At 38.5% G+C, this 26,126-nt stretch overlaps 1 protein-coding gene across 1 annotated transcript; it reads right to left on the bottom strand.

Annotated features, from left to right (window-relative positions):
• Positions 1-438: 438 nt before the first annotated feature.
• On the bottom strand, positions 439-25,150 carry LOC140150437 (monocarboxylate transporter 13-like). Its single transcript, XM_072172450.1, has 7 exons — positions 24,964-25,150; positions 16,915-17,055; positions 15,826-16,632; positions 15,341-15,424; positions 6,807-6,947; positions 1,612-1,704; positions 439-554 (listed from the first exon to the last, which is right to left on the bottom strand). The coding sequence occupies exons 1-7, from the start codon at positions 25,148-25,150 to the stop codon at positions 439-441; spliced, it is 1,569 nt and encodes a 522-aa protein (XP_072028551.1).
• Positions 25,151-26,126: the final 976 nt, after the last annotated feature.

Genomic DNA, 26,126 nt, shown 5'->3' with positions numbered 1-26,126 from the left:
ACTCTGCCGAATTCATAACGATATGGATAAAATCAGTCGCTTATTTTTTTATAGTAAATTGTGATATTACAATTCATATGTATATTCATTTTTATCCTTATTTTAATGTGTAGTAATAGGCTTAAATGAAAAGGTGTTCGGGATTACCCCACTCTCCCCTATAGTTTCCTCTTCATTTACTTACGTCATTCAGCCCGCTGCCTTGAAAATTAATTTCGCTACGAACGGAGTAAGGACTCGTACGAGCCCGAACTTTACCAACACAATTTCTCTTTTTTTCAGGAGAAATACGCATTAAAAAATTGCAACGAGTGTCAACTTGTAATGTAATAATTATTCTCTTCGAATGGAGTTAAACTTGTTTTTACAATATTTATGACCTTTAAAGCAAGCTGGTATAACGTTCAAAAATATGTACTTGTCCATTACACTTTGTTCCTATTTCCACGTTGCCTTAATGTCTTGAATACATCGTGGTATTGAAGTGACTATGCACACCAGACTCAAAGTCAGAAACGAGAGTGTGTAACTTCCAGACTGATCATACAGCCAACCTGCATTAAAATAAAAGAAACAATTGCAGTATACGTCAATTTTCTCCTTAATGAAACGTTGTTTTAGAAAATCTATAGGAATGAATGGGTATTAAATGAAGAATACTTCAAGGTAGAATTTAACGGGAAAATGTTAACATATAAAAGAAAAATGAGATCTGCACTGTGAAACACACTATTAAAATCATAAGTTCAGAGAGCACCCGAATCCTGACTCTGATTCAATGTGTTAGATGTGTTAGATGCTCTAAAGTTGTCGAGCAACGTATTTTCACAGCAATAATAGGATTGTGGCAACATTTTACGAGACATTATCTTTTACTGTATAGATAATAAAAAAAACTTACCACATATAAACCCACTTAAAACCGAAGTCACCCCATACAGGGCATAAACCCATCCCATTGCATTTATCATCATATCTTCATGTACGACATCATTCAAAATAGGATATACAGCTGTCACCATGAGTCCTCTTCCCAATCCGAAGAAAATAGCACATATAATGAATCCGATGTATGAGATATATAAACTAGCGATAACATCCAATGCAAAAGAGGCTGCAATCATTACAACTGAGACGTACAGCTGTACTGATTTATTACATATTTTCTCCACTAAAGGATAGACAAAATTTCCAACAAAATTAGCGATGCCTCCAACTGTTGCTACTAGAGACGCTTCATAGGGATTGAATCCTACTTCAATGACGTGTGGAACTGCATATATGAGCCAACCAGTGGTATAAAAACCGTTTCCGGCAAAAAAATGGAAGCAACAGTGATAAACGGATACTTTGAAAATAAATCGATATTAAGGTAATCTTTAAATAAAGTTCCAAGCCGTTGATGATCTAGTTTTGTTGAGTTTTCGCCACTCGCGTTCACAGCCAAAGGTAGTCGTGTATATTCACGCGTCGTGTTTAGTTTAAATACAGCGCCACAAATTACAGCGTGTAGACTGATCCCAGTAAGTAGCAATATCGTCCCACGCCACCCGTATATATCGGACAGGAATTGAGTCAATACGGGCATTACTACCATCCCTAATGACATACCAGAGAGACTAGCCGTTGCAGCTAAGTCATAGTATTTGTCAAAGTATTGAGACAGTGCACCTCCGGCTACAGACGATGTCCCGGTAGAAAATCCTGTCAAATAACAAAATATAAAGTTACAATTTATAGATGAGTTGACCTCAATTTTTATCAACATAGGCAAGGGACTGGTATATCGATATGCTTGAGTGAACCCCATGCAACCACTACACTGTTCAATAGCCTTATTTTGATGTGGCGGGAGTTTTAAAAACACGAGCCCTGAACAAAATATGATGCGCGCGCATACTGCCAGGCAAAAACAATGGAAATTATTGTAATGATGCGTGCGCATACTGCCAGGCATTGACGTCCGAAGTCAACTCGTCTATACTCACATTTACTCAAAAGGTATTACGTAGAATATCATTACTCGTCGAGTGGTCGATAGACGTCCCAATAAATCGGACTTAGTCACCGGTCAGTTCTACAGCATAGATATCCATGGCTAACGATGGTTAACTATGGAAACATGTTAAAGGACATCAAGAAAATTTTCTAAGTTATTTATTTTGAGCTAGGTTTTGTCTGTGACTGCTAATGTGAGGCCGTCGTAGGTCGTACAGGGGCTCAAACTAGGCAGGTGGGTGTAGTTCTGTCCTGGCAAGAAGAAGTTTATGTTCGTTAAGTCATCCGACCCCAGGGCCCCCTCCAAGGGGTCATTTGAGGTCAAATGACTAAAAACTGTCATATGGGCATAAAACTAGGTCCTACGGGGCGGGCTCAAACTCGGTGGGTGGGTGTAGTTCTGTCCTGGCAAGAAGATGTTCATGTTCGTGAAGTCATCCGACCCCGGGGCCCCCCTCTGACTAAAAACTGTCATATGGGCATGAAACTAGGTCGTACAGAGGCTCAAACTCGGTGGGTAGGTGTAGTTCTGTCCTGGCAAGAAGTTTATGTTCGTTAAGTCATCCGACCCCGGGGCCCCCTCCCAGGGGTCATTTGAGGTAAAATGACTAAAAACTGTCATATGGGTATGAAACTTGGTAGGTACAGTCAACATTTAAAACAACATTTTTTGAAGATCATTTTGGGGTCATCCAAGGTCACCACGGGTCATCTGAGGTCAAATTAGTAAAAACTCATATATGGACATGAAACTTGGTGGGTACAGTCAACATTTAGAGTTATAAGTTTAGGTCATTTTGGGGTCATCCAAGGTCACCCATGGGTCATCCGAGGTCAAATTACTAAAACTGTCGTATGGGCATGAAACTTGGTGGGTACAGTCAACATTTAGAGCCAAATTTTTGGAAGGTCATTTTGGGGTCGCCAGGGGTCATGTGAGGTCAAATTAGTAAAAACTGTCGTATGGGCATGTCACCATCAGCCTGGTAATCGCGCCCAGCCGAGAACCGCCAAATATGGTAACCGCCTAGTCTATTTTAAAACTGATGCATCAATGACTATGTTCATCATGTCATTATTGTATCATTCTCACATACATTAGGAAATGAATTTGGAGAATAGAGGCCTTGCATGTGACATATCATCCCGTAAATATGGCGGACTACTCAAATGCATTCAACAAAAGCATGATTGCAATCAAATAGGTTGATGACAACATTTGATTGAATGGACTGCACTCCGCCATAACTACGGTGAAGGACACCGGCTCAAATCCTTTGTTTGGAGCCAATCGATAATTTCATGCAGGGCCTCTATACTTTCTGTTAATAAAATACTATGCTGACCTCGCACTCCAGTAATTTCAGATCATTGAGCTCAGTAATACATCAAAGAATGTCTTCCAATTCATGAAAACAAATCTGAATATCGGATTAGAAGCTTGAGGGATTTCAATTGCAAGGCTCATTACTTATACACCAACAACAACATAGGCCTACAAGTGTATATAATGTAGCATGTGCACACATTATCATGTTGTGGATGGTGAATCAAGCTGCAGTCCCTACACATTCCCAAATGAATGCAGTGACCACTCATTCATGATGGACGTACTGATCATTATGTATGATTTAAACTCATAGGTGTTGTGCGTTAAGTTTGGCAATTTGGGAGGGTGGGTTCAAAATGACCCCATAGGATTATACGGGGTAAAAATTTCAAATTGCTCAAATACCCCTTTCAAATATATCAAATTATTTAAATAAATAAATAAATAAATAAATAAATAAATAAATAAATAAATGAAAAAAATTGAACAAATTGTAGCGTAGCATTAAAATCATAATAACCATTGCTGACGGGCGGATTCGAACCAACGATATTGACATTACCAGTCTGATGCTCTAACACTGAGCTATGCCATCATCTAGTAATGAGGGTCGAGTTTTTAGCGTATACAGTGTTTGTCTGTGAAAATGCCGCCTCGTGAAATAAATAAATATAAAATCTCAATTTTTAATTTAACTTTATTTGATCATTTTCTAACCTATGTTTTCTTTAGAGCAGGAACAAATATTTCCCCTTTTATCCAATTTGGCCGCTAAATAAGAATCTACTTCTTTTATTACTGATTTAATTCCGCGATTTGTTCCATTAAGGGATCTAAAATGAGCATTTATTGCGTTTCGACAGTATTTTTTGGGCGACATGAGAGCACCTCAGACCTATCGAATTGCATTCTGAATACGAACCATGTCTTCCTGATATCAAATAATTTTCATTTTTTGAAAATCACAATATAATACAAATTTTATGACAAATTATAAAAATTTGATATTTTTCAAATTTTTGATATATAACAGTCCTCGAAGTGAATTATATAAATCTAATGATATATTCTTAAAGTGTATGTAGCAGGGAGGAAAAGCAGACGGTCAATTGAAAATTTTGACCTTTCATATTGAAGATATGGATTTTTTTCCCAAAAAGACCTAATTTTTTTTTTTGTTTTTTTTTTAAAATCCATATCTTCAATACGAAAGGTCAAAATTTTCAATTGATCGTCGGCTTTTCATCCCACCTACATACACTTTAAGTATAAATCATCAGATTTATAAAGTTCACTTCAAGTACTGTTAAATATCAAAAATATCAATTTTAATGATTTGCCATAAAATGTGTATTAAATTGCGAATTTCAAAAATCAAAATTATTTGATATCAGAATGACATTCTTCGTATTCAGAATGCAATTCGATATGTCTGATGTGCTCTGATGTCCCAAAATAAATACCGTCCAAACGTTCATACCCCAGCCCTTAAGCAATATCAAAGATTAATGTCAAGCATCTCACAACAGATATTTAGTTGGGTTAGTGGTTTTGCACAGTGCTTTTTAACCGGGTGGTACCGAGATCGATTCCCACCTCTGCCTGCAATTTTTTTTTTTCAAGACTGGGAAATAATAACCTGACATTCGCCGCTGACATTCGTACAGGATTTAGCCACACTTGAACAGGATTTAGCCAAACAAAGACTTAAGCTTTTTAATAATACTATACATAAGTATAAGCTTATTATCCTCTTCAACAATAGGATTAAAGATTGGTGCTTGACTGGAATTACGTGATAGTGTCATTGGTTATTGTTAAAGGCAATAAGGTGTGTATTTCCTCTGAATAGGAAAGACTCTCTACATCGAACCATGGATGTTGGTGGTTCGAATTAAGCCCGATCCTGACTCCACTTCGCAGCGGTATGCGATGCTGCGATGCTTTTCAAACATCTCAGCATCGCGCGATGAAATTAAAATGTACAGGTGGAGTCAGTATCGGGCTTTAGGAGAATGTATCTTCCAAACCCAATTCGAAATGATGCGCTTGAGAATTCAACAATATAAATAACGGTAGCTCTATTATAATACACATTAATGTTTTAAGCAGATAAAATTCCAAAATATAATACGTTTTCTGCCTTTGCTTGTCACGTGGTAGGCCTATGTTGAAGGTGCGATTATATTTTTAAATAAGTTTCAGATGAATAACAACAAGGCAAGTGGTCGAGTGGTCTAAGGCGCTAGGCTCATAGAGTACTAAGCGTTGCGCCGTGAGTTCGAACCCCGCCTCTGCCAAACTTTAAAAGAACTAACTTAAAATTTGACTTTTTTTAATTTCATATTTGGGAAATGTGACTGGGAGAATTTATGTATGGTGTGGAGTGGTGTGATAGGGCATGTACTTTAACTGGCCGGCGCGGTCCGGTGACTAAGTCTTTATTGGGCGTTTTATCGGCAGTCAACGAGTAATGCTCGGTCAGTGATAATACTATTTATACCTATGTGGACTAGTTCAACCCTCTAATATCCAGATGAGGTAGTTTTTTTCCTGTACAGTCCAACAATGCCTGAAGCACCATTGTGATAATATACAGGGTGTCCCAAAAATGGTTAATTATTTAATATAATTTTCTTCACATGACATGATCCTGGTATCTTCTACTTGTGCCTAATATGTGAATGTCACATTCACAGCTTGCATACTTAGCCAACATTCCACGCATCCTGAGCAAGCTGTTTGCGTGAGATAATACGATGCGATACGATGTCCAGTACCAACACATATTTGGCGCATAGCCGTGAGCAAGGAACACCCCCTTCATGGGGAAGTCTTCCTAAAATCCTAATAGAAGAAAAATATAAATTGCCCGTGCATCTTTCTTTTTAGCTCAATAAACACCTTTGTTTGCGTACTTTACGGATCATCATCCTATAGCAAAATTCGGCTTCATTTTGAGAATAAAGCTTATTTCGAAATCTTTAAAATCTTTAAAATCTGGACTAGCAATATTTTTTTAACTTGCCAACATATTTCTTTTGCGCAATAGGTAGAGCAGTAGAAAAATGACCCCGTCTAGGAATCGAACCCAGGACCTCAGGTATACGACGAGACCCTTGCTTTAACCACTCGGTCACGGGAGCTTCATGATTAGGCTGGTTGAAATCCGAACTTATAATCGGTCACTTATATTCATTTGCATATTTATATTATATATCTATTGTATAGATTTTGAAATCTGATTGGCAAAAGTGCGGGTATAGTGTTGACTATGCCCATTGCTCTGGGCGACGGGTATTTTAAGGGCCGCACAATGGGTATAGTCGATATGCGCGCACATCCATTAATTGAAGCATTGTGATGCACTGTTGTCAGATGACTGCGGTACGGTACGGTACAGTACGGTATATAATTTATATACATTGTATCTACAAATAATTTGAGTATAATATGAATATTCGTGACCATCAAGTACCTATAAGTAGCAACGTCATTGCAATGACATACAAATTAGTTGCAAAGGCTGTAGAAAACAATCCAATAGAACACAGAATGGCACATAGGATGATAGTCAGACGAGGTCCCAGGACTTTGCTGGTAGCTCCTGATAGAAGACCTGACAAAATAATCAAAGAACGAAAAAATATGATCAGACGATGATTGATATAATGAGCAATACTGTTATGTTATTGACGAAACCGCAAAAGTGTTCTAAAATGGAAACGTGTAAGTGCATGATAAAAGATGCCCTGCACGTACGAGGGTATGTTTCGACGTAATCGCAATTTTTTTCCCCTTTATTTCAATGTCAAAATTTTTCTACAGAAATTAAAACGGCCTATGGCCCAGAACAATCAATATTTGAATTGTCAAAGGTTTACATGGATACTGGGTTCAAGAGAGGAAACGCTGTGAATGCATTTTTGCAATGATGCAATGACCCACGAGTTCTCTATAGCTAAGACAAAGACAAAAGTACCGTAGCGGACTATTAGGTTTTGTTACGATGATATAAATATGGCATGGTTTTCAAGGTTCAGAATTCAGAACTACAGATTTGCGCCAGGGATTATGGACCTACGCAAAAGCGCAATTAATTTACACATTTTACCAAATTAATTCAGCAAATAATTTCTGTTCTTTGAAAATAAATATGTGCAACCAGCGCAGTTTTTTATATTGTTATTTCTAGTCCAGCGAGTTTAAAATATTGCCCACCCTACTTTAGATGGATCCCTGGATGGATAAAGATAACACTCTTAAAAGAAGTCTCTGGCAATCACAACATTATGTCTTATATGTTAGTAAAATAATTATCAAGCACGATTCATGTAATTTTATTTAAACAATCTCACATTGACCATAAAAATGAATAACAACATCCGTCTCTCAACACACGATATTCAAAATTCCCGGGCACCGAAATTGTCTGGCGCAATGACGTCCCAGTAATTAACGTAACAGAATGAAAGCTGAATCATCGCGTGTTGAAAGCCGGCTCTTTTTATACTTTTTTATGGTCAATATGAGTTTGTTTTAAATAAAACCATGTGATTCGTGTCTGAAAATTATTCTGAGCTTATAACATGGCATAATGTTATGAATGCCGGAGACTTCATTTAAAACGTTCCAGGATTTCATCATCGCTCCCGTTCAAATAAAAAAAAATTCTTCTTGTCATTTCCCATGTGTTAATTAGTTAATGTATGGTATGACTTGCTGTAAATTGTAAATCGGGGTGGGGGGGTCAGGAGGTTATCCCTTGTCACGGTTCAGTCTGGGTATTTTAGTTTTAATATGGACTGAACCGTGACAAAGGGCTGACCCCCCGAACAAAGCGGGCGCCACAACATCTTCTAGTCTGACGTCATCTACATCTGTGACGTCATCGGAGGTGTCTCAACAACATCACTAGTAACAACAAAACTTGACCCGGTGAAAGCCCTCCGGTCAGTACAAATATTGTATTTACATGACCAGTCCAACGGGTCAGTTGCCTGATGAAGTCTGGTGGTTCCAGAGGCAACGTAGCAAAAAGTAAGTTCCAGTATTAGATTTAATTCCAAAACTCTATTGTATTTACATGTACATATTGAGCTAGGTAGATTGAACAAGACACTTGGCTTCGCAAATTCGCAAAACGATCGTAGGTTTTTGGTTCATATACCAAGTTGAATTCCTGGTTGAATCCGGGCCGTTCCGGCCATTAGACCAGGTAAAGCGGTCGCCTAGGGCGGCATAAAAAGAAAAATGGGAGGAAAAATAAAAAGGGGTGAGGTAGAGGTATGCTTTGGTGGAGCGGCAGGGAGAGGCTTTGCCTAGGGCGGCAAAATCCCAAGGAACGGCCCTGGGTTGAATGCGACACAATTTGAATGAATACAAGGATATTTTCTATGTATCGGACGGAAAATGATGCAGAAATGAGGTACCAATGACTATTCCTGTCATACCATAGTCATGTAATACATTTTACATGGTTCAAAATTAACATATGTATGGTATTATCTTTTTCATTTCAATGAAAACCGGAAGCACCGTGCAAATGTTCAGAGTACGATAGAAAGAGTCATCGATATCTATCGGGGCACCGATAACGCTGTAGGACCAAGTTAGACGTTGTGCCTAACCAAGTTATGAAACTAAAATCGATGGACGATACAAAGTGAAAAATTACAACCCTATTGCTTTGTACATGCAGGTCCTGATTTTTGGTTAACGTTACCGTAGCAAGCCCAGTGGCGTAGCTAGGGGTGGGCAGGCCCACCCTGGAAAAATCTGTGGGGAAATTTTGGAGCAAGAAGGGAAAAAAGAGAAAGGAAAGGGGGAAGAAAAAAGAAAAGAAGGGAAAAAGAAAGGAAAGAAGGGAAAAAGAAAGGAAAGAAGGAAAAAGAAAGGGGAAAGGAAAAAACAAAAAAAGGGAAGCCTAAGAGGGATGGGGGAAGGAATAGGGAAAAGGGGATAAAAGAGGGGAAAAGAGGAAAAAGAACAGCAACTTGCATGTTTATTGTGGGGAGCAATTCATGCACAGGGGAAGGAGTGTAAGGAAGGAAGAAATTGAAGAATATGAAGAAGGACAGGGAATTTAAGGAAGGGGAACGGAAGTGAATTGAGGGGAAGTAATTAAAGTGAGTGTAATAGAAGGGGGAAGGAATGAGAGAAAGGGGGAAGAAATTGAAAAATGTAAAGAAAGAAATAGAACGAAGGGTAGAAGGGGGAAATAATTTAGTGAATGTAATTTGTGAATGAAACAACTTGTTAAATCCACTCAAGAATATCAGTATTGTTTTATTGTATTGTTCTTGCATTGTAAATTCATTTTTGTTTCCTTTCAGATAATTCTAAAATCAAAACTTAACATTTTTTACATGGCAAAATTTTCACATAAAAACGTTACAAATGTATGCAAGGAGGCTTCCCCTCGTGGTATAAAAATGCCCAAAACCCATGAGCTTCCGGGAGCTTCGCCCCCTGGACCCCCCACCAGGGGCCCTAGAGCGGGCCCCTGGACCCCACGCCAGTGGTCGCTCCGCTCTCTATGCTCGCTTCGCTCTATTTTTAATTATATATTAACTTGGGGGAAATTTTGGAGCCTTGCCCACCTTGGCAAAGAGGGCTGCCTACGCCCCTGAGCAAGCCCCATATTTTGAATAAGCTGCGCAGTCCAATAAGAGTGCAACTTTTGTATCTTCAATCTGTGTTTATTTCACAAATTGCGTATATCTGTATTATTTGCCATCACTGACATCTCAAAATACAGAAAAATCCTTTCGGTCATTAAAGTATCCATGATTTTAGAAATCGACATTCACTTTGGCTATTCGCTGTCAAACTGGCGTAATAAATCGGAACTTCCACAGCAATAGATGAATATAATTTTGACTATATCGCCCTGCACTAAAAGCAGGTTGCACTCATTACTTGTGTATGTCTGCAATCATAGATTGAATATAATACCGCTCTTTTCAAAAATTATTTATCTTACAGGTGCGAGTGATCAAAATGATATGAATCAATGCATAGGTACGCGTCAACGTTGTAGTGCAGAGCGTTATAAGGGGGCTGTCATTTTCTTCGGAAGAGGTGGGTCATGAAAATACTGGGGGGTCATAGAATTTTTAGACCAAAAATAGGGGGGATTATAAAATTATTAAGGGCTGGTGACCCAAAATTTTTTCGCGCATTCTTTTAACTTACAATCAAAATGTATTCACAATCTTTAATTATATGATTCCAAATTTTTGCACGCTCCGCGCGCCTTCTCTTCACTTACGATTGAAATTTTAACACGCTCCGTAGACTTTCTTTGCATTTAAGCTTTTGTGCACTTCCCGCCTTAGTTCCGGCGATGAATAATTTGTCGTCAATCTGTGTAGGCGGAAGGGGGAGGGTCATAAAAAATTTCGGCAATATGTCACCGACATATTCATGACCCACCCCCATCCACGGCCGTTTTTAACGTCTACTTTTATCGAAAACAACGAAAACTGAGGGGGTAAACTATTAGTCTCGTATACACGTTTGTGGCGTGTCAGACGCCTACACAGCGAATGCCCACCGTTACTGATGAGCGTTGAAGATATGGACACGTAATACGCTTTAAGCTTACTGAAAGTTAAGTTTTAAGCTTACTGAAAGTTAAGTTTTAAGCTTACTGAAAGTTAAGCTTCCTTAAAATCCCATTAGATCATGGTTATATAATAGTTAAAGTGTCCAATATCTTCAATTTAACAATAATTTTGTCTCTAAGCTAAAGCAATTAATTAGTTTAATTGAATCTATTCCAAAGTGAAAGTCCGATTCTTGAAGACCCGGTCAGTGGCCCGAATGTAGACGGGTGGAAAAATTCGGTCTTTTTTTCACCAAAACATAAACTGTGACGGTGAATCTGAACATACCGGTACGCCGGGCCGGTACGCTATTTTAGCCTATTTAACATCGTAAAGAAGTACGACACAGCAAAATGTACAATTTACTCCAGATTTTAGGCCCCGTAAAAATAAGTTACGTAGCTGGTTAAAATAGACTAAAACTTATCGTGTATTGTTGCGTACATAATTGGTCTTTCGTAGGAGCTTAATGATGAAATCTGAACATACCGGTATGTTATTTTAGCATTACTACGGAACCCGGGAAATTACTACGGAACCCGTAAAATACTACGGCACCCGGTAAATTACTAAGGCACCCGTAAATTACTACGGAACCCGTAAATTGCTACGGAACCCGTAAATTGCTACGGAACCCGTAAATTGCTACGGAACCCGTAAATTGCTACGGAACCCGTAAATTGCTACGGAACCCGTAAATTGCTACGGAACCCGTAAATTGCTACGGAACCCGTAAATTGCTACGGCACCCGTAAATTGCTACGGAACCCGTAAATTGCTACGGAACCCGTAAATTGCTACGGAACCCGTAAATAGCCTACGGAACCCTTAAATTGCTACGGCCCCGTAAATTGCTACGGAACCCGTAAATTGCTACGGCACCCGTAAATTGCTACGGAACCCGTAAATTGCTACGGAACCCGTAAATTGCTACGGAACCCGTAAATAGCCTACGGAACCCTTAAATTGCTACGGCACCCGTAAATTGCTACGGAACCCGTAAATTGCTACGGAACCCGTAAATTGCTACGGAATCCGTAAATTGCTACGGAACCCGTAAATTGCTACGGAACCCGTAAATTGCTACGGCACGGAACCCGGTACATAAAATTATATGTAATGTAGAATTTTATCGGAAATTTTGGCCCGTAGAGCATTTAGTTACGTAGCTGGTTGAAACAAGCTAAAACTCATCGCGTAGCGTTACATTTGTAAATCGGACCAAATTGATTCTTCGGAAGAGTGCGACGATGATACCAGAACATACCGATACACTATTTCGGCATTGTAAAGACTACGGAAGGACAAAATATAAAAATGGAGAATTTATCGAGATTGGTAAAAACAAGCGACAAGTCATAGCGTATCGTTACGTATCTCACACGAAGCAAATTAATGCTTCGTAAGGGTTTGACAACAAAATCGCAACTCACAATGATTTCAGTCAGCGCACACACACTACATGTTATACTTTTGGGTTTCTATGTCGAGTTTACATGTACATGTACTGTACTGTAGTACAGTATCATGAGTGGCTATAGTGCGTGTATTATCAGTACATGTCATATCATTTCTGCAAAGTATATGGACTGTGACACTGTTATGCTCGCACAAATTATTATCATTAGCATCTGTTTTACTTGTAAATAAAGAGAGGATGATATTATTAACTGTTTTATGTTCCAATATTCTGACTAAAATACGCTATACCGTACGCTATACCGTACGGTATGATTCGCATTTTGTGCAGTGAATTTAGTGATGGTGTACGGACATATGTTGTCTATTATCAAGCATCTAAGGAGTGTGAACGGTAACTCTTGGATAGCATTTTTATCTAAAGCTTCTGGTTTACTTGAAAAAATTAATAAAATATAATTGGGAGTGTTTTTGTGGGTCTATTCTAGTGATCAAAATGGGCTATTTTCAACTTCGAAAGGACATTTCGTCGCCATTATCGGCGACCGATTACATTCGGTAACTATGTAGGGTTGGGCGGTATGGGAATTTTGAGTCAACAGTACCGCTATACTTTTGTGTGCTAATTGGTATCGGTAGTTTACAATTATAACTCTTTGTATCGCCCTACACCACTTTAACGAAATAAGACTCCTTAAGTCAAAACTGAGGGCGCTCTAGATAAAAGTAGACATCACGCATAGGCGGCGAACGGCCGTGCATCCGAAGCAAATGACATCCTCCTAATCAAAAATTGTATTCATCTATAGCTATGGTAGTTAATCCAATTATTACGTCACTTCGACAGCGAATAAGTTGCTGTCTGTACATCGGAACTTGAACCTGGACTCAGATACTCTGTGGTCTGGAAAGTATCCATGCCCATGAAAATATAGATTCAAATCTGAACTGTCTTCGTCAAATATGACGGTGAAGATGACACAGATAAAATAGATGACATTCCTCAAATTGAGAGGCTACTACTACTTAGGACGGGACTATTTAAGCATTTATTTGCACCATGGAAGGTGATGGTATTAATGGTTTTGAGCATGGTGTTATATAACAGAAAGTTGAAAAAATTTGGTCCTCCCCTGAAAAGATATTTTGTGACAAATTGGTATACTGATGACATAGTGTAATTATGCTGCAAAGCAAACATGATTCGACCTTTGGAGTACTTGGTTAACAGGAAATTACTCCAGCCTAGTCTCTCCTCCACATTGAATGGTAGACTGCACTTATGCCCAAATATGGCACTTGCCAATCAATAATCACCCACTTGAAATCCCCTGACTCGCTGCACTAACCAAAGTTATGGACAGATATGGGAGCTGTTTTTGCTGTTATCTGTCATTTTACATATCAGGGAGGTACGAACATTTGCAGATGCCCCACCTACTTAGTTTTTAGCCTACGTGTAATGTATACATTATTCTTGATTGACAGCAAGTACAAAAAAATATCCGTCAAGTGGTTTAGCTTTAATGTCCTTCGGAAGAGAACAGTCTACAAGTGAGTGATAGTCACTCAAAGTTGCATTCGATTTACACAGGGAATTTTGCAGGCATGCCGTGCCCTGCCCTTCCTTACTAAAACACCAAAGTGCGAATATTTCCAAATATTTAAATAAGCTAAAAATGTAGGATATGCTACAAAACTATATTTTCTAGAATTTCAGAGAGTACAAAAAATATTGGCCGGTTATAGTGACGTTAACTAGATAATGGCCTATACCTCTAACATACACTGTTTGTAGATGTCACACGTCAATGGTGAGAGCACTGTGTATTGTGTATAGGAAAATGAACAGTAACTGTAGTACGAGTTTCAAAAACAGCAAACATTAAGCATAGAGAAAGTCAGCATCCGAAAGTCTGCGTGGTGCATCCCGAACAAAAATATTTGAAGAACCCCACCAACAAGATTATTTATCAAACATTTGTCATGTTTGTATTATAAAGCAATTATTATTGCACGGCACATTAGGAAGTTCTGTTTTGTACAGCAATGTGAAGTTTAAGAATCGGAGTTTAATGGAACAAGCTGAGGTGAGGAGCAATAATCTATGTATTTATTTTACACTTTAACAGTATTTATTGTTTTATCATTTTATTTATGAGTGTTGTGAATGCAAATTGCAAAAAAAAATTCTTTAAAATGTTTTTGAAACATACAGCTAAATATCAAATCCCAAAACGCAATATCTGGATAGATCGGGCCCGTAGAACAGTTTGTGTGTTTTTTACGCCGTGTTTTCGTCACCTCAACAAAATTCACTCCAAGAGCACAAAGAACAACACAGGGCTGCTGCCCGGTAGGAAAAGAACAACCCCATCTCTGGTATGCGAACGAATAGCAGTGAGCATGGAGAATTCTGTTCCTGCTCTCTTAGAAAATCGTATGATATTGTTACATTAACAAAGTGTTACCAGAAATGCAATTATAAACATGAAGAGTGCTTTTGAAAAAAACATAATTCGGAAGATAGGAACAGCACATATCACGTCCGCGTACAAAGACCAGCTTGTCTGACTTATTTTGGAGACGTTGCTATCGTGTTCATGCTTCACGACCACCATTATGGAATTGGTGTAATTATTTATATTAAATGAGGGACAAAGCAAGTTATCTAACAGCATCATGACACATTCTGAGTTATGAATCGGCGAATGCGCCATAAGTTACGAATGTAGTAACTAATACTCTTACAAAGATTAATGTGCTGATATCTTAAGATTATTAACAGAAGTAATCGAAAATTTAACAACAACAACAACAACAAAAAGCTCCGTATAAGGCAATGTGTCCAATCCTAAGTCAATGTATGTTGGTAGCTGTTAAGATAGATAAAACATTGAAGGTGGCATGTTCCCAGTTTGGTATTTTGTCTTATATCCCTACGTCATGTTCTTTTTTCTATGTTGCTTTATGTCATCAATACATTGTGGAATCATCGTCACTAAGCACACGGCGGCTAAAACTAGAAACGTGAGGACGTAGTTGCCAGACTGATCATATAACCAACCTGCATAAAAAATAAGAGGATTGGATTATTACTAAAAAATATATGTAACCAGAAATGTAATTTGTAAGAGATGTAGAGATGTTAAGGGGGAAAATTGTTTTATAAATCTCGCCAATTTGTTATACATGATTTTCTCTTATTGTAAATGAGTGACTGACGTTAAAATCTCAATGGAATTGGTAATTTTTGGCTATCGAACTATATTGATTACTTGTTATCTCTTCTGAATACCGTTGTGAGTTGTTCCCCCACATAAAACTAGCGTACCTTGCACTTTTCAGTTCTCCGATTTTTCGAGGTACCCTCTTGTATCATTTATTGATCCTTCGGATTGATTTTGATCATTAGCTACTTTTTATATCAATGATATAAGTTCATAATGCTGTACAAGAGTGTCTTACCACACGTAAACCCACTGCAAACCGATGTCAATCCATACATTGCATACAGCCATCCCATTGCATTGATCATTTTATCCTCGTCAATGACTTCTTTCATAATTGGATAAAAAGCAGTCAACATGAGTCCTCTTCCCAGTCCAAACAACAATGCACATGTGATTAATCCGAAGTATGAGAAATAAATCGTAGCCACCGCATCAAATGCAAAGGAAGCAGTAATCATGAAAAGTGAGGTATAGAGCTGGGCTGTGTTAGATAATATTTTCTCTACTAAAGGATGAATGAAATTTCCAACAAAATTAGCGAAGCCACCAACTGTTGCTACTAGAGATGCTTCATATGGATTGAATCCGACTTCAATGACGTGTGGAACGACATATATGAGCCAACCAGTTGTATAAAAACCGTTTCCAGCAAAAAGACAAATCATAGCGATGAATGTAGACTTTGAAAATAAATTCATATCGAGATATTCATCTAAGCATGTTGCAAGCCGTTGACGATTTGCACATTGGTTTGCTGAGTTGGTCCCTGTCAAGCTTACAGGTGAAGAGAGTTGCGTGTATTCATCCGGCGTGTTTGGTTTAAATACAGCGCCACAAATTACACCGTGTAGACTGATCCCAGTAAGTAGTAATATCGTCCCACGCCATCCGTAAATATCTACCAAGATTTGAGTCAACAGGGGCATTACTACCATCCCTAATGACATGCCTGCCAGAAATACGGTGGCTGCAAAGTTATAGTATTTGTCAAAGTATTGAGACAGTGCACCTCCAGCGACAGATGTCGTACCTGTAGCAAACCCTATCAGCAAACATCATACGCGTAAATTAGCGAAACGTTCAAATTGATTTTAAATTGTTATAATGATGTCTTCACAATTAGTTTATGTAAGAGACACATTTATTAGTTAGTCATGAGGCAGAGAAAGCACGTGATAAACTATTCTAAGTCATAAGAATTTATTTTAAAGCGTATATTGTATCTGGATGGGTGTGAGTTGGGTGGGTGGGTGTGGAGTGTGTTTGGAAGGGGTGGGTTTTTGTGGGGTGGGGTGTGTGTGTATTTTTGGCGGCCATCAAGTACCTGTGAGTAGCAACGTCGTTGCAATAGCATACAAATTAGTTGAAAATGCTGTAACAAACAATCCAATAGAACACAGAACTGCACATAGAATGATAGTCAGACGAGGTTCCAGGACTTTGCTGATAGCCCCTGATAGAAGACCTATAAAGTAATAAACAGTGATGAAATAAATCACATATAAAATGGACATTGGGTTTATGTAAATGAAGATTAACATCCATAATAAACTACATGCTACTCTTTCTTTAAACGTCATTTTCTTATTATGAACAACAAATGATAAGGCTAGACGTGCTCTACGGAAAGGAGTTGATATGTTTGCACTAAAATACACCACCGGTCTACTTTGTTATATTTACCTAATTATATATCTAAGGGAACAAACCAAAAGATCGATAACGTCCTATAAACGTAACTAGTTTCATATCTCGGCCGAACCCTCCCTCCCTGCAAGAAACGTAATAATGAAATTATGAAAATTGTGGGTGTGGATAGATAAAGCCGGCATGTTCATACACAAGTAGGCCTACACCTTCTGATTTCTATTTTTAAAAACACTTTCTCAAACTCTGTCCACGGATGGATCATGCTATGGAGTGGCCTACAAGATCACTACATGATTTCGCCATGTGGCAAAATCCAAAGCGATGTCTATGAGCGAGGATCATCAGCTAGCCTCCACGATTTTCGCAACTGTATTTCTGCTCAATCAAAAGGTTCTTATTTCTGATCCAATAAATTGCACTTACAGTGTACGTTTCGATAACCACTCTGTTATCTTTATCAACACTGAATGAAGACTTCGACTGTGAACTGGTCGTCTCCGGGCTGATATTTTCCCTGTTGGATGTTTTAATATTCATGCATGGTACGTACGTGTACCATTGTGTACTCCTTTTCAATCTTTAAAGTAGCCAACCCTCCTCCGTGGACAGAGTGAAAACGGGTTCATTACTTTAAAAGAGCATATCTTTTCGGTTTATTAAAGCTAATGATTTAAGGTTTCTTTACATACCAAAATATGTTTGATCAACTTTTCTGAAACAGGAGAAAAGGAGGTTTTTTATTCAATACCCCCCTTTATAGTCAGTGTTACAAGATATGGCTCAGTACCAACTTACAAACAAACTTCCCCAAATCCCTACGGTGAAGCCATTGAAACCCTGTTGCTTACTCGACTACATGATTGCAATACAGATGTGTAAAGGTAACAACTTACAAACAACTGCCCCAAATCCCTACGGTGAAGCCATTGAAACCCAATTGCTTACTCGACTACATGATAGCAATACAGATGTGTAAAGGTAACAACTTACAAACAACTGCCCCAAATCCCTACAGTGAAGCCATTGAAACCCAATTGCTTATTCGACTACATGATAGCAATACAGATGTGTAAAGGTAACAACTTACAAACAACTTCCCCAAATCCCTACGGTGAAGCCATTGAAACCCAACTGCTTACTCGACCCCATGATAGCAATACAGATGTGTAAAGGTAACAACTTACAAACAACTGCCCCAAATCCCTACGGTGAAGCCATTGAAACCCAATTGCTTACTCGACTACATGATAGCAATACAGATGTAAAGGTAACAACTTACAAACAACTGCCCCAAATCCCTACGGTGAAGCCATTGAAACCCAATTGCTTACTCGACTACATGATAGCAATACAGATGTGTAAAGGTAACAACTTACAAACAACTGCCCCAAATCCATACGGTGAAGCCATTGAAACCCAATTGCTTACTCGACTACATGATAGCAATACAGATGTGTAAAGGTAACAACTTACAAACAACTTCCCCAAATCCCTACGGTGAAGCCATTGAAACCCAATTGCTTACTCGACTACATGATAGCAATACAGATGTGTAAAGGTAACAACTTACAAACAACTGCCCCAAATCCCTACGGTGAAGCCATTGAAACCCAACTGCTTACTCGACTACATGATAGCAATACAGATGTGTAAAGGTAACAACTTACAAACAACTGCCCCAAATCCCTACGGTGAAGCCATTGAAACCCAATTGCTTACTCGACTACATGATAGCAATACAGATGTGTAAAGATAACAACTTACAAACAACTGCCCCAAATCCCTACGGTGAAGCCATTGAAACCCAATTGCTTACTCGACTACATGATAGCAATACAGATGTGTAAAGGTAACAACTTACAAACAACTTCCCCAAATCCCTACGGTGAAGCCATTGAAACCCAATTGCTTACTCGACTACATGATAGCAATACAGATGTGTAAAGGTAACAACTTACAAACAACTGCCCCAAATCCCTACGGTGAAGCCATTGAAACCCAATTGCTTACTCGACTACATGATAGCAATACAGATGTGTAAAGGTAACAACTTACAAACAACTGCCCCAAATCCCCACGGTGAAGCCATTGAAACCCAATTGCTTACTCGACTACATGATAGCAATACAGATGTGTAAAGGTAACAACTTACAAACAACTGCCCCAAATCCCTACGGTGAAGCCATTGAAACCCAATTGCTTACTCGACTACATGATAGCAATACAGATGTGTAAAGGTAACAACTTACAAACAACTGCCCCAAATCCCTACGGTGAAGCCATAGAAACCCAATTGCTTACTCGACTACATGATAGCAATACAGATGTGTAAAGGTAACAACTTACAAACAACTGCCCCAAATCCCTACGGTGAAGCCATTGAAACCCAACTGCTTACTCGACTACATGATAGCAATACAGATGTGTAAAGGTAACAACTTACAAACAACTGCCCCAAATCCCTACGGTGAAGCCATTGAAACCCAACTGCTTACTCGACTACATGATAGCAATACAGATGTGTAAAGGTAACAACTTACAAACAACTTCCCCAAATCCCTACGGTGAAGCCATTGAAACCCAATTGCTTACTCGACTACATGATAGCAATACAGATGTGTAAAGGTAACAACTTACAAACAACTGCCCCAAATCCCCACGGTGAAGCCATTGAAACCCAATTGCTTACTCGACTACATGATAGCAATACAGATGTGTAAAGGTAACAACTTACAAACAACTGCCCCAAATCCCTACGGTGAAGCCATTGAAACCCAACTGCTTACTCGACTACATGATAGCAATACAGATGTGTAAAGATAACAACTTACAAACAACTGCCCCAAATCCCTACGGTGAAGCCATTGAAACCCAATTGCTTACTCGACTACATGATAGCAATACAGATGTGTAAAGATAACAACTTACAAACAACTGCCCCAAATCCCTACGGTGAAGCCATTGAAATCCAATTGCTTACTCGACTACATGATAGCAATACAGATGTGTAAAGATAACAACTTACAAACAACTGCCCCAAATCCCTACGGTGAAGCCATTGAAACCCAATTGCTTATTCGACTACATGATAGCAATACAGATGTGTAAAGGTAACAACTTACAAACAACTGCCCCAAATCCCTACGGTGAAGCCATTGAAATCCAATTGCTTACTCGACTACATGATAGCAATACAGATGTGTAAAGGTAACAACTTACAAACAACTGCCCCAAATCCCTACGGTGAAGCCATTGAAACCCAATTGCTTTCTCGACTACATGATAGCAATACAGATGTGTAAAGGTAACAACTTACAAACAACTGCCCCAAATCCCTACGGTGAAGCCATTGAAACCCAATTGCTTATTCGACTACATGATAGCAATACAGATGTGTAAAGGTAACAACTTACAAACAACTGCCCCAAATCCCTACCGTGAAGCCATTGAAACCCAATTGCTTACTCGACTACATGATAGCAATACAGATGTGTAAAGGTAACAACTTACAAACAACTGCCCCAAATCCCTACGGTGAAGCCATTGAAACCCAATTGCTTACTCGACTACATGATAGCAATACAGATGTGTAAAGGTAACAACTTACAAACAACTGCCCCAAATCCTGGCGTCAACGATATAACGAAACCAATTACCCATGTCTGTGTGGAAAACTGTTCACGAATATCAGGAAGAAGAACTCCAAGGCTTTTTACTATTCCAGTTTCAATGAACATCAATACGGACGATCCGAAGAGTACGATCCAAGACCTACAAGTGTCTTTTTGAGACATATTAGCTCATATTAGGTGGTTATATCATCATTTTCCACAATATCTAAACAAACGTTATTTGGTATTATACCTGTGGTATGCATGACCTAGCCGGTGTGGTGAGTATAAAGAGATTCCTACAATATGATAAATTAGTGGATTAAACCCAACTGTAAAACTGCTTTGTATTGCTTTTTTAATTAATATCTTCTTATCGGCTGATATGACAGTTATGTTACAAATTTCCTTTAGTGTTGAAAGTGGGGCTTTTTTCGCCCAGGCTCCGCTCCAGCCTGGTTGATATTGCTTTCAGTCCAGACCTTGCCCTTTGAACCGAAATAGTCTGCTTTGAAACGAAATAGGCAAATTGTTATTGAGCTTCGCACAACTGGGACGTATAAATAAGACATTAAGACAAATAGCGATATACACACAGTTTATACGTCTCATGACATGATACATGAGATGTGTCAGCGGTCAGCCATCACTCGATCTGTGAAGTCGGATTTATTATAAACCTTCAAATTTTACTGTAATTAAAGCACTTTAGGCTTAGTCTTTTACATGGTATTTTAGAACACCAAGGGGCATTACAATCATGCGAAAAGTAGAAATTAAAGAAACACTGTTGAGCAAATCACATTATTATGGCTGTAAAAGTCCCAAATATCCCAAGTATGTCCTCGATCAATAAGTGTTCAAGGAATATAGTTTAACCTCTATATCCTGCGTACAGCTCTTAATTTACTGTAAAACCTCGATAGTTAGCATATGTGCTTAATATCGAGCGCTTTTGAAAACATGAAATTGTACCAAAGTCCGGCGCTTTACCAACTGAGCTAATGGGGTTGAGACACACATAACTATGTGTATCGAGGATTTGTTCAAAACCCTTTACACTTCTGTGGATGGGGCTCTTTATGTTTGCATGTTTTAAAAAAGCTCGAAAGTAAGCACATAATTATGCTAACTATAATTGAGTTTTTGCGGTATTTGTTGGCAAAGGGTCGAATGCTCCACAGGATGCAAACCCATTCGCGCTCAGTCATGGTACGTCAAGGTACTGGTTTGTAGCTCATATATCTGTGTCTCATAACATCATTAATACATTGTGGGATGGTCGTCACCAAACACACGCCACCTAAAACCAGGAACGAGAAGCTGTAGTTCCCTGTCTCATCAAATAGCCAACCTGTATGGTGTAAACACAAACACGACTCTGCTGTTGAAATAACTATTGTGCTTCTTTGCAGATGAGAGGATTTTGTACAATTTTATTTTCTATTGTTTTCCACGCCTCCCAATAATGTAAAGAATGATATGGGTCCGCGTTAATTGTGAATAACAATCTACAGACATGACAGAAGGTATTGCATCCTCTATTACTGGTGATCCTATGAATAAGGCAACAAAAGAGGATGTTTCCATCGTAATATAACAAGCTCTTGCAATGCGCATACGTCTGTAATTTAATTATCACTACATTTAAAGCCACAATGTGTGATTTGCTCGAATTCTTACTTTTTGGTGTCTTAAATGTGAAAAACTAAGATGAAATTTTCATTTTATGTCGGCTTATTATTTTTCGGCTTAAAAGAGCAGAAAAACTCCTTGCTATCATTACAGTTGTTACTATAGTGGTTACTGTATTGTAAAATATAACTACAGCTTTACTTCAGGCTTCATGCCTTTGGCTATGCCAAGTTATGCCGCCAGGTGGGTAAAATTTCAGATTTATATGGGTAACTTTTTATTTTAGAATTATTTGCCTCAGTGCTTATAAGCTAGGACCCTATTTAGATTCTCAAGTATTATACATACCACATAAAAATCCGCCTACAACAGACGTTATACCGTACATCCCATATAACCACGCAGTAACAATTATCAATTGGTCTTCATGAAACGATTCCTTTAATATAGAATATTTAGCTGCCACCATAACTCCTCTTCCTAATCCAAAAAAACCTGAGTATGCAATCAATCCAATGTAAGAGAAATGGATGCTAGCTATGACATCTAATATAAACATACTGCAGTTACTGTCCGTTTTCCTATACACAATACACAGTGCTCTTTCCCATTGACGCGTGACCTTTACAAATAGCCCTACGTTAACAGTATGGGGATATGACTAGTTAACGTCGCTGTGTGAAAAATAACCGGCCAATATTAAAAGTACTCTTCTAAAGTTCTAGAAAATATAGTTTTTAACATGTCCTAAATTTTTAGCTAATTTAGATGTTTGGAAATATTCGTACTTTGGTGTTTTAGTTAATGTGATAGGTAATAGTACATTGCCTAGTTAACGTCGCTGTGTGAAAAATAACCAGCCAATATTAAAAGTACTCTTCTAAAATTCTAGACAATATAGTTTTGTAACATGTCCTAAATTTTTAGCTAATTTAGGTGTTTGGAGAGGGTCGTACTTTTGTGTTTTAGGAAGGACATGTAAACGACAGATAACACCAAAAATATGAAGAAATTATTTCCAAACCGTGTTAAGTCAAAAATCATTATGTTGCTCATTTTCAAGAATGCTGGTTTACAAAAAGCACGCCATTGTCTGATTTCGTGAACAAAGCCACACATAACATTGTTTCCTTTCGTTTCCTTTATAATCGGTTACCCAACTGAAGCTATGAATACCAGCTTTATTGCGATATCGCACATGAAAACAGTCACTTGTGCACAACCAGAGAAGATCCGATTTAATCAGTTGAGCTGTTTCAATGAGTGTTATCTTGGTTTAATAGCTTTTAATGGGGTTAAGTCCTGCAAAGGTCGAGATGAATTCTACTGTAGACATGACTGCATCATGAGGAGAGTGAGATTATCAGAAGCGACATGTACAACTGCTGTTTGTATGTTAAAAACTTTCCCAGTAAAGGGTGCATAATGTTTCCAACAAAACTGGCCAATCCACCAAACATGCCCACAATAGATGCTCTGTAGGACGTGACTCCTATTTCGATAACGTGAGGGACGACATATATAAGCCATCCAGTCGTGTAATAGCCATTGCCAGCGAAAAGTGAAAGCATGGCGATGAAAGAAAAATTTGAATACCACTGACCACTATCTGACCGATTTCCGCCATTGACATCATTTGAGTTTACGCGATGTCATAGTAAATCTCAAAGTAAAGTGAGAGTACGCCAGCAGCCACGGGCGTCGTACCGGTAGCAAACCCTGTTATGAACCAAAATGTATTTATAAAGGTTGTAAGAAACGAGTAAAAACTTGAATGATATGATTGTAAACATTGTGTCATTTAAAAATAGTTCAGTATTACGAGAAGTCATTTACAAACCGCTAAGCTATCATGATTTGAATAGAGTAGCAATTGAAATTCAACAAAAAATACCTGTGAGCAGTAATGTTATCACGAGAGTGTATAAATTTGTTGCAAGCGCTGTAGCAAACAAGCCAATAGAACATAGGAAGGCACAAACGATAATAGTCAGACGTGGTCCCAAAACTGTGGTGATTGCTCCCGATAAAACACCTTTAAGATAGGAACAAAATGTAGATTGCACGAGTGAATTTATTATCATAAAATTTTCTTTTAATATTTAGCTGTGAAAAACTATCCAACTATCCAGCATGAGTCATTCGATGGGGGCACCGAGTCCGATTAGGGGAGCACCGGCTGTTTTTCAGCAATTTCCAATGAGATTATTTAAAAACATCCCTAATAAGGGCACGTGCCCCATATGCTACAGGATGCTGCATCAATATACCGCAACTTCACCCATTGATGCACCAGCAGTTTCAATAACAAATATCTTCGGGTGCGCCGTCCGAAAAAGGTTGCCACATGCTTGACAATATATTTTAATCAACGGCGAACAAATTGAAATTGTCTTGCTTACAAAAGTATCATTTGAGTATTCTAGTAGGTCAGGTGAATTATCAAATTTATAAACATATTAAATAAGGTAACTTACAAACAACTGCCCCAAATCCTGGCGTCAGCGATATGACGAAACCAATTACCCATGTCTGTGTGGAAAACTGTTCACGAATATCAGGAAGAAGAACTCCAAGGCTTTTTACTATTCCAGTTTCAATGAACATCAATACGGACGACCCAAAGAGAACTATGCAAGACCTACAAGTGTCTTTTTGAGACATATTAGCTCATATTGTGTGCTGTAGTATATATCACCATTTTCCTCAATATCTAAACAAACATTTCTTCGGTTATTGGGTACCTTTTGTATGCATAACCTAGCCGGCGCGTTGAGCATAAAGAGATTCCTACAATGCGATAAATTATGGGATTAGATGCAGCAGTTTAAACCCAACTGTTTGTATTGTGTTTATTAGAAATTAATATCTTCTTATCGGCTGATATGACAGTTATGTTACAAATTTCCATTAGTGTTGAAAGTGGGGCTTTTTTGGCATTGTGTTCTGCATTCTCCTTATTTTGAAGGAACTTCAATCTCTTTTTGTAAAGCCTATTACAAAATATATATAACGCCAATGGTTATGCCATTACGTTATGCAGCAATACCATGCGATGATCGTAAATATTGGCGAAGGTGTTTCTCAAACTTGAACAATCGTGCTATAATTATGTGAGGCCTATTTAAACCGGTGATACTATAGGTTTTTTAATAATGTTTTATTTCAAATTATCGTTTCATGTGAAATTCAAATTGAACGGTAGGGAACAATGTACAATGTTGTAAGATCCATTATTAATTGAGTGTGTCGCAACACCAGGTGTGTTTTTTTACAAAATGCTAGAACTTATATAGGCACCATAAAAGACAACCACGTGGGCCAATCAGTGGTTCACAACAGCGTAGGAACAACAAGAGTGAAGGCGTACATTAAGTTAAGCATCAGACACATAAAATGAGATGCGTATGCACTCTGCTCATGAAGGAACAGATACGTCTCCGACTACTCCATCTGGTAGGCTATTCCAAACGTGAACCGTAGTGTGGATGAAGGTCCTGCAAGTAGATATGGTTCTAGAAACTGGTACTGTGAGAGCATGGTAAGGCATGGACAAGCTGGAGCGGGTAGCTCTTCTGACTACAAATGGCTTTGGTAGCAGTGCCTTCAGATCAGATGGGCACAAGCTGGTACGGTGTGC

Source organism: Amphiura filiformis, chromosome 4, assembly GCF_039555335.1.
Source record: "Amphiura filiformis chromosome 4, Afil_fr2py, whole genome shotgun sequence".
Taxonomy (NCBI): Eukaryota; Metazoa; Echinodermata; class Ophiuroidea; order Amphilepidida; family Amphiuridae; genus Amphiura; species Amphiura filiformis.
This window is presented reverse-complemented; position numbering and strand designations above follow the sequence as displayed.